At 40.9% G+C, this 16,743-nt stretch overlaps 1 protein-coding gene across 15 annotated transcripts in view; it reads left to right on the forward strand.

Moving 5' to 3' along the window:
- ZNF236 (zinc finger protein 236) overlaps positions 1-16,743 on the forward strand; it is a 232,124-nt gene that overhangs the window by 154,098 nt on the left and 61,283 nt on the right. For 14 of the 15 annotated variants that reach the window (XR_012157275.1, XR_012157274.1, XR_012157278.1 and 11 more), the window contains 2 exons: positions 2,525-2,722; positions 8,508-8,637. Coding sequence is in view for 1 of the 15 variants with exons in the window: in XM_073331780.1 (XP_073187881.1) it covers positions 2,525-2,722; positions 8,508-8,637 (328 nt within the window). In the remaining 14 variants the exon portion in view is untranslated. Of the gene's footprint in view, positions 1-2,524; positions 2,723-8,507; positions 8,638-14,692; positions 14,864-16,743 lie in introns of all 15 variants that reach the window. The other variant, XR_012157286.1, reaches the window with a different exon arrangement.

Here is a 16,743-nt window from a genome sequence, read left to right on the forward strand (position 1 = left end):
TATAGAGCAAAATAGTAAACTGCCAAATAAGGAGATGTGGGTCAAAACTGGAATAGTTTAGAGGTTGTGATCCTTATCGTTAAGGTTGTCAATGGCCTGGACCCATCGACACCAGATATCTGCCTTTCTCTCTCTGTGTCTAAGATATTCCATTAAAATCTGTTTCACCGGAGACAATAGATTTGTCTGAGGTTGGGGAAAGGTGTGTGTGGCAAAATCTCATTTCTTGTTCACAGCTAGCTTCCCCAGTCCCCACCACTGGGACATTGCACCCATCCAGAGTTAATCGACTACTGCTGCCATCTTTCCTATCTCTGAAGAGTTCAGGGGACAGGATGAAAGGACTTGAGGAGCGCATATCTGCAGCTTCCTTATCCTCCTCAATGGTGTCATGCCATCTTTCAATGGTGACAATTTTAGTTATTATCAGTCTCTGGAGATACCTTCTCAGCTGTGTCTTAGTGAATTCATCATTTAGTGGGCTGCTCTTTGAGCGATTGAGCACTTCATTATCCCTTTGATTGTCTCATTCTCTGCATATTGATTCATCAGTTAATCACTTGATTTTCCATATTTTTAACTGTTTCATTGCTCTCAATTTTCTTCATAATAAATTGTCACCTAATAATTTTTGCATGAATTCATTACCCCAGTTGATTGATACAATGGATTTCATTGCTCTAACTTTTCTGCTGTTCATATGATTTTTCCTACCACACACACATTTTTAATTGCTTCACTACTTATTTGATTTTTGACTTCTAGCAGCCATGCTCATCGTAGTTGTCCTCCATTACTTTGTTCCTGACACCCTCTTGTTCCACCCTATCTTCCCTTCTCACTGCCCTACATCACAATTTCTCTTTCCATTCTTTTTTCTCCTTTCACTCATTGCCAGGTTCACCTCACAGCCTCCTTGCAACTGCATGACATTCTACATCTCGCTGCTGCCATCATCCCATAATGCCACTCTTTTTGCATCAAGTAACATCTCACCCAACCTTGCCCCTGTCTACATCGCCCCTTGTTCCTCACCAACCACACCTTGCTCTGTCACCCTTCCTGTCCCTTTGTGTCCCATACGCTTCCAATTTCATTACTAAGACCACTATTCTTCTCTTCCCTTTTTCACTCCTCTACAAAAGAATACCACAGTCCTGTCCACTTCCTACTCCCCACATCCCTAACCTTTGAAGTTGTGTTCTAATATGGGGATTTTAATTCTCTCTCTCCAAACTGTATATCCTACCCAAAGAATGATACTCAGGGTGTCAGATTCCTCCTCTTCCTGCAGACGGTCTCTCCATTCTCTCCCATTCCTCTTTCAAGTAGCACTCATCAGACTTTATTCTTCCTTCAGCTACTTACAGCTCTTGTCTACTGCCCCGATGCTTCCCCTAATGCCTTATTCCCTGATTTTGATGCCTACCTTTCCCCCCATCTCAATCTCCAGTCATCTTTAGTGACTTCAGTTTCCATGTTGATATTCCATTTGATCCATGACCTGACCTGACCACCTCTTTGCCCTTTGTGATCTTGAACTATGGATCAACTCTCCCACTTGCCAAAATGACCACTCACTTGACTTGGTTTCACCAAAATCTACTTTATTTCTGACATTCTCTCTCTCTCTCCCTCCAAATTACTACCCCTACACTATCTTCCCTAGTGATAAATAGATTGGGGGAGGTAGGGGGAATAGGACAACATGAGGAATGGAAAATCTCTTACCCAATATTTTTGATTAATGTCTTTTTCAATATGGACTCTCCCAAGTCTAGCAATTGCCTACATCTCATTTTTTTCCTATACACTTTCAAGGATAGTTTGTGTACATACAGTAGTTCACAAAAAAGATAATTCACAATTAAATATTTAATCTGAGTTATTGTTTATGGCTTTGAAAATACTCTCCTGGTGGGAAGCCAAGTAGTGGGGTATAAGCCTGGAGTTTTCAGGCACAATGCTTGAACTCCCTCTGGTCTTTGCTCACACAGAGGGAGTTCACAGTGAAGGATTGATAGGGAGGGACATAAATCAAAGGAAATTATCCTGTAAGTCAATTTATATATTTTGGAACCTCTTAGTGACACCTTAGGAAGCAGCCATCATTTACTTTGTCCTTTTTCTTTCCAGTACTGAATATGTGGTTTTACAATCCCTTCTACATAAAGAATATTGTGAATTAGATCTCCATAGACTTGACTGCATGCACACCATGTACCCCATGTACCCTTAATACCACAATATATTGTCTGTTTATTTTCAGATATTGAATGTATCTAGCAAATCTTCCATTTAAAAAAATTGCCAGAGGCATAGGAGGAATGGTCAAACACAAATTTATATTTACCCCTAATCTTGTTCTGTTCTTTTTATTTATTTTTGGAGCCCAGCTCATGTGATTCATTTGAAAATACATTGATCAGATTAGAGTACATAACAAGAAAAATAATTCTGTTGGTTTTTGAGAGTGTCATCCTCCAATTTTGAATGTATAATCATGTTTTATAAATTGTTACAGGTGGCTGAGGTTTCTTCTAACTTGACTAAGGGCAGTCAAGTAGAAAAAGAGGGCCGTGTACACCAATGTTTTGAATGTAGTGAGACCTTTTCTTCAGCCACGATGTTAATGCACCACAGTAAAGAGGTTCATGGCAAGGAGAGAATTCATGTGTGCCATGTTTGCAATAAAGCCTTCAAACGGGCAACACATCTCAAGGTACTTGGTAATAACTTAATTCCCAGTTAATATGTTCACTCATTCTTTTGCTTTAGAATTTTAGTTATGTAAATGAATTAAAGATACTTGTCATCTGCTTAATCTTTCCTTTTTGGTATTAGGCCTTAGGGCATGCATCACATGAGCATTTTTGTGCAAAAATACCTCTCTCTCTCTCTCTCTCTCTCTCTCTCTCTCTCTCTCTCTCTCTCTCTCTCTCTCTCTCACTGTAGCAATAGATATATCTTTTTGTACTGCAGATCTCTACTGAAATACTTAATAAAAGACAGTACTCTGGAATTTAAATAATAGTGCCCTAGTATTATTAAAAATACCAAAACAAATATATTTGTGAGGAAATATATTGTTTTGCATTTTCAAATAGAATATTAATTCAATATTTCAGTTTTCTGATGGTGTTTAACTCTGTAGATGAAATGTACTGAAACAGAAATTAACTTTAACTCTGCAAATCTAATGCATGCCATCTCCATTAGTCCTGACTTCTGGGAGTCTCCTCTCTTTGCAGAATATGGAGACTGGTGAGACTTGTGGCTTAGTACCCACGTCCATTTGACTTCTAGTTGTTCTGCCTTCTGCATCAGGGCAGATAGCAAGTGTGAAAGCTCCTGCTTTCCAAAGTTTTCTTTTTTTAACTTCCTTATTTTGTTACTATTGTCTTAGTGTTTTTTCAGAATTTCTGGAAAGAGTGAGCAGTCTTACAGTATTTGGACTTTACAGGAAGGAGTAAATATTATTTTACTTTGGAGTTTTCTAATTATTATTCTCAGAGTGCTCCTTTGCCGTTCCTTTGCCACTCCCTTTCACTACTGCATGTGGCTAGGTAAACAAATACTCCCCTAAAAGGCAAAAATTCATCTCTGAAGCTCCCCTCCTTTCCTCGGCAAACAGTGAGCTCTGCCAGACTTACTCTCGGTCCACAGATGACCTTCGTAAAAAACTCATGGCATATAAATAATATTCCAGCAAAATTCCAACACAGCAAGAATTTTTCAGCAGCAAGCATGGAGCATTCATTACAGGTATCAGGAAGGCTACATCTACAAAATTGCTGTACTTCTGATGTAGATGATCTTTCTACATTTCAGATTGAGGTAAATGCCAATACCTCCCTTTCTACAAGAACAGCTCTTCTTTAAGATAACTTTACCAAAATTCATGCAGTCTCTACTTTGGTACTAAAGAGGGTTCTCTCCAGCCTGTGCAAACAGGCAGACGTGCTGTCAAACATGCAAGATTGTCAAGATGATCATATTTAAATAGATTTTTCTTTCCTCGGAAGTAGATGAGGAAAAGAAACTGTATTGTTACTAGCTTAACTTTTTTTTAAAGGCACTCCATTCTCAAACACAAGGCATGGACCTTCGCAAAAAGCTGAGCAATGTCAAAAGGAAGAAACCTTGAAATAAAAATCTAAGAACAAAAAACTTGAGATTACACTACTCATCAGGCTTATTTCTAGAAAAAACAGCTCTTTTTTTATCAAAATTTGAAAAGAAGGAACACGACATGCAGGAAAGACTATTAACCCCTGCCTATTTTGTTACCCTGTGCAGAAATGCAGGGTATTCAGCCAGGTAAAGGTAAGCAAACCTGCCATGTCAAAATTCTCTGGAGAATATAATTAGGTAAGTGACACTGTCTCACTTAAAACCAAGAGGATTTGTAAACACCTAATGAGACTTTATGAAATTCTATTGGTCTGAAGGGGAATCTGACCCTGATCTCAAAGACAGATGCAGAAATGGCTTCTTTGAAAGCTCACTTTGCAGCAGAATTTTGAATCTGTCACTGTCTTGATGCAAGCACCTGTGGCACACATTTGATCTGCTAGAGCAGTGGTTCGCAAACTTGTTCCGCCGCTTGTGCAGGGAAAACTCCTGGTGGGCCGGGCCAGTTTGTTTTTACCTGCCGAGTCCGCAGGTTCGGCCAGTCATGGCTCCCAGTGCCGCGGTTCGCTGCTCCAGGCTAATGGGAACTGCTGGAAGCGGCGTGGGCCGAAGGACATACCCTGTCAAGTTCCCTGTCAAATTCTTCTAAGAAACACAGGGAAAGAGTTCAATCCCAGCTACAGGATGTAGTTCTTTAGCCCTGTTCTCATCCACATATTCCAAAAGAAGTATGGAAACCAATAAAAAGATGGTCCTGGAGCAGAAACACTGGAGGTAAATGCCTGGAACAGAAACACTAGAGGTCCTCCTCATTTGGTGACTGGCAAAAAAAAGAACTGCATGTCAGTAAAAGCCCTGGGAAGCAATCCAGTTTGGCAGCCTCAACAAACAAGACAAATCCTGTGCTGCAGTGAGGGTTCCCTCATCGATTAGTTTAAACTTCACTCTCTTTTTTTCGTAATCATTCCCTCTCTCAATGCTGGTAAACATCAAACTATCAAAAAAAACCTGTTTTTTCTCTGAATTGGGGCCAAAGGAACTGTTGCATTACCAGAAAGGTTCTACAGTGACTTCATGGTAAAAAAAACAGATCCTGAAATGAGGGTGTAACTAGACCAGAAACATCACAACAAATATGAAGAAATCCAGATTCAGAATGGAAATGTTAACAGCTGCGTTCTCCTCAGGAGACTATTTCCCCATGTAAGAGTGGGTAAATATATACCTGCAAGTTTGGATTTGCTGTTGCCATTGCAAGTTTCTCTATTTACGTATAGATAAGACACTACTTCCAGTTTATGTATAGATAAGACACCACTTCCAGTTTAGAACACTTCCAATTAGCCTGTTAACTCCCAAGATTGTCACAAAACCAGTAGGGAGGTGGTCATCAAGCACCCATCTGTCAGCTATTTCTGGACAACATACTGATAAGAGTCAGATCTCCATTATAGCAACGTAGAAAACCCAAATAGTTCTCTTGGAACAGGGTTACATTATGAACCTGAAATATACTGAATTGAATTTCAGAGAATGCTACCTAGGAAAGAAATACCCCCTATGTGTCTGGGACAATTGTTTTAACCCAGGAATTAAATTCCAAGATAAAACCATGTAGATTCAAAGAGATCCAATCCCAGCAGTTCAGGGTACATTGTCTGTTACCACTGGTGTCATGTATTGGGATTCTGCCTGGGCAAGGCTGTATATGACACCACTCCAAGTATTTGACCTCAGTGTAAAACAATGAGGAACAGTGGTCAGCAAATTGGTCCTGAGTTCCCTCCATTTGGTGGAAGACATAAAGAATGCACATAGTTGCCTCTTGCAAGGCCATATTGCAAGGTGATCAAAGCCAATGTGTCCAACAATTTACAACCCAGGGGTATTTGCCAGAACAGGAAAAAAAACTAAGCATGACTTTGGAATTAAAAACAGAAAAACTAACATTTGAACACAAAGGGGTGGGGTCATCTAATCAGTCGGGCAACACCACAACAATAGTATATCTACATAGCCAGGGAAAAGCAAGGAGTTGGCCTCTGAAAATGAACCACTAGAAACAGTCCAGCAGATACAGTAAAATAGATTTTCATAAGATTCCTGCACATCAAAAGGCTACCTGGTTTGCTGCTGGAGGAGAGAGACCTCAGAATGGGCCCTGAACAAAATAGTATTCCAAATAAAAACCAGAAAAATTTTGGGGATACCATAAGTGGATTTATTCACCCATGGAAGTACAGCCAACTCATACGTTTTTGAGCGAGAGATCTCAGACGTGTGGGGGCAGATGCCTAGCTCTGCAAGTGGCCCAGACCATCTTTGTACAAAGGCTTACAAGGGAAAGAATAAGAAAATCTTAGATCACCTCTAAGCAACTAATTCTTTTAAGAGATCACATCCAATTCTGTTAAGTAAATATCAGCATCTTAAGTGTAGAAATCCCCTGCTACACCTGAAGAGAGGTGAAACTGCTACCTGACTATCTCTGTAGATATAAAGATGCCACATAGCGTCCAAATGCCTGTTTTTGTCAGGGAGGCTAACCCATTATGATAAACTACCTGAGATTATATCTTTAGTAGTCATTCTTATAGCTCACTACTCAGAAGTCATGGGACTAATTAAGATGCGATGGGCTGGAAATTAAAATGTTTTATGTAATTTTTTTCTGCTGAACAGCATCTTCACTAGTTCATTCTCCCCAGTTGGCTAAGGTTTAGTCCAGTTATATAGCTGTTTTGAATGTTTCAAGGAGTGTTAATTAAGGGTTGTTAATTTCATAGGTTCGTAGATTCCAAGGCCAAAAAATACCATTGTGATCATCTAGTCTGACCTGCTCCATAACATAGGCCCAAACTGCCTCCAAATAATCTTCAGAGCATATATTTTAGAAAAACATCCAATCTTGATTTTAAAAGTGTTAGTGATGGAGAATCCATCATGACCCTTGGTAAATTGCTCCAATGGTTACTCTCACTGTTAAAAATGTATGCTTTATTTATTTGTCTAGCTTCAACTTCCAGCCATTGAATCGGGTTATACTTTTGTCTGCCAGACTGTGAAGATACCATTATTAAATATTTTTTCTCCATTTAGGTACATATAGACTGTAATCAAGTCACTCCTTTATCTTCTCTTTGATTGAGCCCCTTAAGTGTGTCACTATAAGGCATGTGTTCTAAACATCTAATCATTCTTGTGGCTCTTCTCTGAACCTCTCCAATTTGTCAACATCCTTCTTCCTATTTTATGAATCAAGTTTATTGTTTTGGAAGCATTCATCTAGTGGCCGAGTGGAATGGGCATGGCAAAGTAGATGATGTTGTTAAGCAACAAATTTCTGCTGTCTCCAAATTCTGCAGAAGAACGGACTATTCTCCAGATTGTGTAAAAGTCCTGCAGATGCTATCTAACAGAGACAAAATTATCGAATATGATTTTTTCTATTCTTTATAGCAGGAGCTTAACCATTGTATGGCCAGAGTTAGTTGTCATCATATTTAGTGGATTATGTAATTTGAGGAACCAGAGCTTCCAGGTGTGCAAAATGATTAATTATCTCTGATGTTATTTAATGTGCCTGCATGGCCATGCACATACAGCATCAGGGAAGAATTAAAAGGATGAGTCATGTGGGATCAAATAGCACTATGTAAAAAATGAATTCTTGCAAATGATTGTGTCCTACAAAGTTTTGTTTGCTTGTATCTGAGGACAGAATTTGACATTATATCGAACACTACAAGAACCCCAGAAGCTGAATCTGTTAGAAACTCTTTTTGTGGTCTCTAGATGTAAATAGTGAGGAAGAAAGGGATTTGGTTAAAGAAAACATAGAAACAATTTCAAGGAACAGTATCACACAAATAGATGGCTTTATTTTGCTTTAGATGTCTAATATGTACAAGATTACCCCATATGTTCAGTGTTCAGTTAACACGCAAAGCAATGAAAAATTCCACCATTTGCAGTGTATTTCAGAGGCACCTATTAGAAACACCATTAATAACTACAGTGAACCAAATATTGAAGCCTAAAATCTCATTTGCTCGAAAACATGCCTTCTGGGTGTGAGAAAAAGACTTCTCAAATGCCAGATGAATGCTTAGCCTGTTAACTGTGATAACAAAAATATATAAACTACATGGAATGACAAAGAAAATCTTCTTACATCATTCAACAATTACTCAGATTTCATTTAGAAAATGACCTCCGCCATTTTTAAAGAACAATATATCAGCTTCCATCTTCTTCACTCTGTTATTTCGATTGATGACTGAAGTCCTCTGCTATTGGCCCAAAAATGTAAATAAACATGTTTTTTAAAAAATGAATTTATAAAGCCATTTCCTCTTCCATATTTTGATTAGGAGCACATGCAAACCCATCAGGCTGGACCTTCACTAAGTTCCCAGAAGCCACGAGTGTTTAAATGTGATACTTGTGAAAAGGCTTTTGCTAAGCCAAGTCAGCTGGAGAGGCATAGCCGCATCCACACAGGTAATAACTACATTGTGCCTGCTCTTGCTATTTTATTGTGGATCTTGTGATATTTTGTTTTCCTTAAAGCTGCTCCTGGATTCTTGTGGATATATAAGAATATCAGCTTTCATAAATAATAATAAAAAAGCTTCTAGGTCTCAGGATTGTGGGGGAAAAAGCTAGAACCCTTAAAATCTGAAAACAGCAAAAAGCAAAGAAAAAGAACCCAGTACTTACTATTTTAAAGTTCTCATGAGTTTTTCCCTTTTATGTAAATGGTATTTTGTCAGTTGCTGGTACACGCTAATAGAGACATATCAGTAAAGCATTACTTAAATATAAGGGTTTTAAAAAATTGGACTTGATTTTTCTAAGGCATGTAGGTGAACATTTACATGCATGCAGTTGTCTGTTGTCTTTGCATGGCTGCCAATGGTGGAGCACACACAAAGTAGGCACTGTCTGCCTATAGGAATTCAGTCCTATGAATCATACTGCATTGTCATTCAAAGATTACTTGTTTTCTCAAACTTAATACTAGTGTCTTACTCTGTGATGGATTGTTCTCCAAGACCATAGTGGCAGTAAGTACATGATTTCTATTATATAGCTTGTACTATATTTTCCAAGAAAATACTTACACTAATTATTTTAATTTAGTATGTGCAACCTGTGACTCAGGTTCCTGCTACAAGAGGCAGGTTGGAGGAACCACACTTACAGCTGTCTCACACTGCCTGCTCTACCTTAGAGCTTGTCTTCACTATTGCACTAAATTGGCACCACCTCAACGACAGGCAGAAGCTATGTCAATGGAAGAGCATCTCCCACAGACATAGTGCGGTGTAGACACTGTGTTAAGTAGATGTAAGTTATGTCGCTCAGTAGGGTGTTTTGGTTTTTTTACGTAGAATTAGGTGGTAGTGTAGACAAGGCCTTACAGTCAGCTCTGGCATGAGCTCTGAGAAGCTGCTGTCTTTTCTCCACTACCCATTGCTCAGCAGCAGTCCAGCTGGCTGTTGGATTGCAGAAACAGGGAAGTAAGTTACTAACTGGCTACTCAGTGTCCTGCTTCCCTGTTGGGCTGTGGGAGGCCCAAGGATGTCAGGGCAGAAGCTTGATTTGCTGTGTCCAAGCAGAGGGGAGCTCCTAGCAAAGGATGGCTCCTTTCCTCTACACAGCTAGATACCCAGGGTAGCCAAGGACAGAGGAAAAAGGAGGAGAAGCTGAGAAACAACCTCTAGTTATAGCTTCCCAATTCGCTGTCTCTAATTTGCATTAGGTGATCAGGTGACAGCAGTTCCCTAGAGATGATGGCACTACCTGAGGGACAGCCAGAGTGCAGGCTTCAGTCACACTCTCCTTGCTCTCAGCAGGCTCCTCTGCACAAGAGACTGCAGGGAGGGAGGTATAGGAAATGGCTCTGTGTTTTCTTGGGACTTTCTCATAGTGGAAGGATCCCAACATGGGGTTTTTTAATTGTTTTTTTTCCCCTTTGGTGATGCCTCAGTATTGGTAAGGGAACGGAACAATTCTCTGGCCCTCAGTAGTTTGTGTCTCTCAACGTTTTTAAAATAATGTTTGACCCTCAAGCTGAAAAGGTTGGGCACTGCTATCTTTAATAAACTTTGTGTAAAATGGTCTAATTTACATAGAATCATAGAACTGGAAGGGACCTCGAGAGGTCATCTAGTCCAGTCCCCTGCACTCATGGCAGGACTGAGTATTATTTAGACCATCCCTGACAGGTGTTCGTCTAACCTGCTCTTAAAAATCTCCAATGATGGAGATTCCACAACCTCCCTAGGCAATTCATTCCAGTACTTAACCACTCTGACAATTAGGAAGTTGTTACTAATGTCCAAACTAAATCTCTCTTCCTGCAACTTAAGCTCTTTACTTCTGCTACATGGTGTATCTAAAACTGCATCTTGAAAGTAGGATCCTGAAATGGCCTGGGTGGAAGCTAGTCTTCAACAGCTGCTAGGTTCTGTAAATAGGAAGACAGGGAAAAAGGTCTGAGTGAAAGGATGTACAGGCAGTGTGCGCCCAGCACAGAACTAGCAAGTAATAGAGGAGGAGAGATTGTATTGATAAGAGGAAATATAGTCATTAGGGCTGTCAATTAACTGCTGTTAACGCATGCAATTAACACGCAGCACAATTAATGCGTTAATTTTTTTAACACATGTTAATCACAGACGTGGGCGGGAGGGCAGCATAAGATGCTCTGGAGACCCTGTCAGTCAGGTGCAGTAATGCAAGCTGCCACCAGGGGGCTGGAAGAGAAGAGGCTAGAGAAAGAAGTGGTTCTCTTTCCCGCTCCAGCGGAGAAGTAGAGATGTTGACACACACACCCACACCCCCAGGTGACCATATTTTTTAAAGTAAAAACAGGATGGCCAGGGGCTCGCTGGAGCTCCCCCTTCCCTTTGCAGGGCTTGCCCGAGCTGCCCTCCCCATTCCTCCTGGGCCTGGGGCTGACCCCCGCTCCCATCCCCGTGCCACCTGCAGCTGGGGCTGACTGCCCCCCTCCTGAGCCCCATGCCACCTGGGGTTGAAGCTGACCACCCCCCCCCCCCCGAGCCTGTGCCACTTGCAGCTGGGACTGACACCCTCTTCCCCCCCCCCAAAGCTCCACGCCTCCCCCGTCTGAGGCTTATCTCTCCCCTCCCCGAGCTCTGTGTCTTCCATGTCTGAGGCTGATCTCTCTTTTTCCCCACCCCACAACCCTCAAGCTCTGCACTGCCCAGGGGTCAGCTCTGAAGCTAGCACTCCCTGCCAGCAGCAGATTTCTCCACTTTCCTGCTGGCAGGCAGTGCTGCCTTCAGCTGATCACCAGGCAGCAGCCACCACTCTCTGTTCTGCCTTGTATTCGGGACAAATACCCAATTCTGATGAAAAAGTAGGGACGGCTGGGACAGAGCTGAAAAAGGGGACTGTCCTAGCCAAAACGGGACGTATTGTTCCTGGCCAGCCCCTCATTCGCAGGATCAGCCCCCTTGCGTCGTGCCCCATTGCCTTTAGCCGGCCGTTCGTTCCGGGGATAACCCATAGAGAACATGGGCCTGGCCAGCTCAGCCTCCCTGCACCAGACTCTCCTCCCCTGCAGTATGATAAGTCCCTGAGGTAAAATCCAGCCTCCCTTGCAAACAAAGGCTCACTCAGGTGAAGGGAGCCCACCTAGCTCAGTAAAAGGAATTAAGCCTGGTGAGCCCAGTAGCAGAAACCACCCTTCCAGAAGCAGAAGAAAGACACCTTCCTCACCCTCCTGCACAAATTATTGCTTACTCCTCCCCATTGTCACCCCCTGTCTTCCCAGTCTTTCCTCCTGCACAAGTCATTGCTTCCTTCCTTCCTCCCCTGTCCTCCCCCACCACTGAATGCTTCTTTGTCTGAGTGATTGGCTGAACAAGATGTAGGACTGAGTGGACTTGTAGGCTCTAAAGTTTATTGTTTTATTGTTAAGTGCAGTTATTTTTTTTTACATAATTTTACATTTGTAAGTTCAACTTTCATGATAGAGATTGCACTACAGTACTTCAATGAGGTGAACTGAAGTTTCTTTACAGAGCAAATGTTTGTAATAAAAAATAAATATAAAGTGAGCACTGTACACTTGGTAGAAAACATCCAAAAATATTTAAATAAATGGTATTCTATTACTGTTTAACAGCGCGATTAATTGAAATTAATTTTTTTAATCACGCGATTAATCACGATTATTTTTTAATCACTTGAGCCCTAATAGTCATACATTAATTTTTGAAATAATAAAGGAAATACAGAAAATAAGTGACCAACTACATTTATTTTATATAAATGTTTTCTTAAATTTTCTTTACCAATTCAGATGCTTAGATTATAATTCCAAGCTCCGGAAACAAAGATATGCTTCTGTGACATCAGACTTTCGGTTTTCAGTGAACCCATGTTTTTGAGGTTATATGGGTATATTCATGAACACAATGGCCATACTGGGTCAGACCATGGTCCATCTAGCCCAATATCCTGTCTTCCGAAAGCGAATAGTGCCAGATGCTTCAGAGAGAATGGACAGGGAAATTATAGAGTTATCAGTCCCCTGTTGTCTGTTCCCAGCTTCTGGCAGTCAGAGGTTTAGGGACAGCTGGAGCATGGGTTATGTCCCTGACCATCTTGGCTAATAGCTGTTGTTGGCCGTATCCTCCATGATTTTATCGAATGCCTTTTTTGAACTCAGTTATACTTTTGGCCTTCACAACATCCCCTGGCAATGAGTTCCACAGGCTGGCTATGCATTGTGTAAAGAAGTACTACTTTACGTTGTTTCATTGTGTATTTCCCATTGGTTCTTGTGTTATGTAAAGAGGTAAATAACATTTCCCTATTCACTTTCTCCACACATTCATTATTTAAAGATCTCTATCGTATCCCCCCTTAGTCAGTTCTCTCCTGAGCCAAACAGTCTTAGTCTTTTTCATCTCTCCTCATATGGAAGCTGTTCCATATCCCTAAACATTTTTGTTGCCCTTCGGTATAACTTTTCCGGTTCTAATGTATTGTTTTTGAGAAGGGGTGACAAGAACTGCACATAGTCTTCAAGATGACTGGGGCCGGTTTTCTTCAATATCTTCCTAAATGATCTGGAGGATGGTGTGGATTGCACTCTCAGCAAATTTGCGGATGATACTAAACTGGGAGGAGTGGTAGATACGCTGGAGGGCAGGGATAGGATACAGAGGGACCTAGACAATTTGGAGGATTGGGCCAAAAGAAATCTGATGAGGTTCAATAAGGATAAGTGCAGGGTCCTGCACTTAGGACGGAAGAACCCAATGCACCGCTACAGACTAGGGACCGAATGGCTAGGCAGCAGTTCTGCGGAAAAGGACCTAGGTGTGACAGTGGACGAGAAGTTGGATATGAGTCAACAGTGTGCCCTTGTTGCCAAGAAGGCCAATGGCATTTTGGGATGTATAAGTAGGGGCATAGCCAGCAGATCGAGGGACGTGATCGTTCCCCTCTATTCGACATTGGTGAGGCCTCATCTGGAGTACTGTGTCCAGTTTTGGGCCCCACACTACAAGAAGGATGTGGATAAATTGGAGAGAGTCCAGTGAAGGGCAACAAAAATGATTAGGGGTCTGGAACACATGACTTACGAGGAGAGGCTGAGGGAACTGGGATTGTTTAGTCTGCAGAAGAGAAGAATGAGGGGGAGATTTGATAGCTGCTTTCAACTACCTGAGAGGTGGTTCCAAAGAGGATGGTTCTAGACTATTCTCAGTGGTAGAAGAGGACAGGACAAGGAGTAATGGTCTCAAGTTGCAGTGAGGGAGGTTTAGGTTGGATATTAGGAAAAACTTTTTCACTAGGAGGGTGGTGAAACACTGGAATGCGCTACCTAGGGAGGTGGTAGAATCTCCTCCCTTAGAAGTTTTTAAGGTCAGGCTTGACAAAGCCCTGGCTGGGATGATTTAATTGGGGATTGGCCCTGCTTTGAGCAGGGGGTTGGACTAGATGACCTCCTGAGGTCCCTTCCAACCCTGATATTCTATGATTCTATGAAGGCATACCATGGATTTATATAGTGGCATAATCTTTTCTATCATATTATGTATCCCTTTCCCTAACGGTTCCTGATATTTTATTCGCTTCTTTTGTCTGCCGCTGCTCATAGAGCAGATGTTCTCAGAGAACTAGCTATGATGACTGCAAGGTGTTTTTCTTGAGTGATAACAGCTAAGTTAGGCCCCATCATTTTGTATGTATATTTGGGATTATTTCAGTGTGCATTATTTTACATTTGTCAAAATTGAATTTCATCTGACGTTTTGTTGCCTAGTCAACTAGTTTTGTGAGATCTCTTTGTAATTCTTCACAGTCAGCTTTGGACTTAACTGCCTTGAGTAATTTTGTATCATCAGCAAACATAGCCATTTCACTTTTTACCTCCTTTTCCAGATGATTTATGAATATGTTGAACCCCACAAGTCCCAGTACAGATCCTTGGGGGACCCTGCCGTTTACTTCTTTCCATTGTGGAAACTGACCCTTTATTCCTACTCTTTGCTTTCTGTCTTTCAACCAGTTACTGATCCTTGAAAGGACCTTCCCTCTTATCCCATGACTGCTTACTTTGCTTAAGAGCCTTTGGAGAGGGACCTTGGTAAAGGCTTTCCAAAAATCAAGATACACTATACCAACTGGATCACCCTTGTCCACCTGCTTGTTGACACCCTCAAAGAATTCTAATAGATAGGTGAGACATGATTTCCCTTTACAAAAGCCATGTTGACTCATCCCCAATATATTGTGTTCATCTGTGTGTCTGATAATTCTATTCTTTACGATAGTTTCAACCAGTTTGTCTGGTACTGAAGTTAGGCTTACCAGCCTTTATTTGCTAGAATTGTTTCTGGAGCCTTTTTTCTTTTAAATCGGCATTATGTGAGCAATCCTCCAGTCATCCGGTGCAGAGGCTGATTTTATCAATAGGTTATGTTCCACAGTGAGTTCTTCAGTATCTTATCTGAGTTCCTTCAAAAGTCTTGGGGGAATACCATCTGGTCCTAGTGACTTATTACTGTTTAATTTATCAATTTGTTCCAAAATATACTGACACCTCAGTGTGCGACAGTTCCTCAGATTTGTCGTCTAAAAAGAATGGCTCAGGTTTGGGAATCTCCCTCCCATTCTCTACAATGAAGACTGAAGGAAAGAATTCATTTAGCTTCTCCACAATGGCCTCGTTTTTCTTGAGTGCTCCTTTAATACCATGATTGTCCAGTGGCCCCTCTCATTGTTGGCAGGCTTCCTGCAACTGATGTACTTTAAAAAAAATTGCTGTTAATTTTTGTGTGTTTTGCTATTTGTTCTTCAAATTATTTTTTGATCTGCCTAATTATGCTTTTACACTTGACCTTCTGGACTTTATGCTCCTTTCTGTTTTCCTCTGTAGGATTTGACTTTCATTTTTTAAAGGATGCCTTTTTGCTCTAGCTGCCTCTTTTACTCTGCTGTTTAGCTATGGTGGTATTATTTTGGTCCTCTTACTGTTCTTGTTTTTTATTTGGGGTATACATTTAGTTTACCCTGTATTAATGGTGTATTTTTCCATGCAGCTTGCAGGCATTTAACTCTTCTGACTGTTCCTTTTAATTTCCATTTAACTGTCTCCCTCATTTTTTGTATAGTTCCCCCTTTTTGAAGTTAAATTCTACTATGGTGGGGTGTTTTGCTATTCTTCCCCGCTTCCTCCCTCAGAATGTTAAATTAAATTACATTGTGGTCACTATCACCATGTGGTTCAGCTATATTAACCTTTTGGACCAGATCCTATGCTCTATTTAGGACTAAATCAAAAATTGCCTCTCCTCTTGTGGTTTCCAGGACTAGCCGCTTCAAGAAGCAGTCATTAATGGTGTCTAGAAATTTTATCTCTGCATCCTGCCTTGTGATGAGACATACCAGTAAGCATGGGGATAGTTGAAATCCCCCTTATTATGGGGTTTTCTGTTTTTGTAGTCTCTCTAATCTCCTTGAGCATTTCACAGTCATTCACCATCCTGATCAAGTGGTCAGTAGTATAATCCTACTGCTATACTCCTTATTAATTGATTCTCAAGTTAGTTTTAGTTACAATACCTAAATTAGACCATTTTACACAAAACCAATTAATAAGAACCTTGAATCATGCTTTGTGGACTTATTCCCTCCTTCAGTCCCCTCTGAGTACATTTCATCCTTCTTTTGAGTGACATGGACTGGAATTGTCTCAGATAAGTGAATTTTGGAAATTAGTAAAGTTATTCTATTCAGTTTCTCTCCATACTACACTACCTCCTTCTCCCCCATCCTTTTCCATGAACCTCTCTCATGAGTGAGTACTAGGTGACCATGTCCATTCATGCTTCAGTTGGGACCAGTAGAAAAAGTCCCTTCGTGTTATCAGGCAAAAAGTTTTTACTTCTGATATTCCTTGATGTCCCAAAATAAAAGGGAACTTTGGGCTTCTTGTTCCATTTTAGCTTGTTGGCCTTTTTTCTAGTCTCAGTAGCTAGATTTCTAAATGGTTTCTAGCTACAATTTCACTTGCAGTTCATGAAGAAATAAAATTAAAGTAGTCTGAAATGTGGTTGG

Source organism: Lepidochelys kempii, chromosome 2 (assembly GCF_965140265.1).
Source record: "Lepidochelys kempii isolate rLepKem1 chromosome 2, rLepKem1.hap2, whole genome shotgun sequence".
In the NCBI taxonomy this organism is placed as follows: Eukaryota; Metazoa; Chordata; order Testudines; family Cheloniidae; genus Lepidochelys; species Lepidochelys kempii.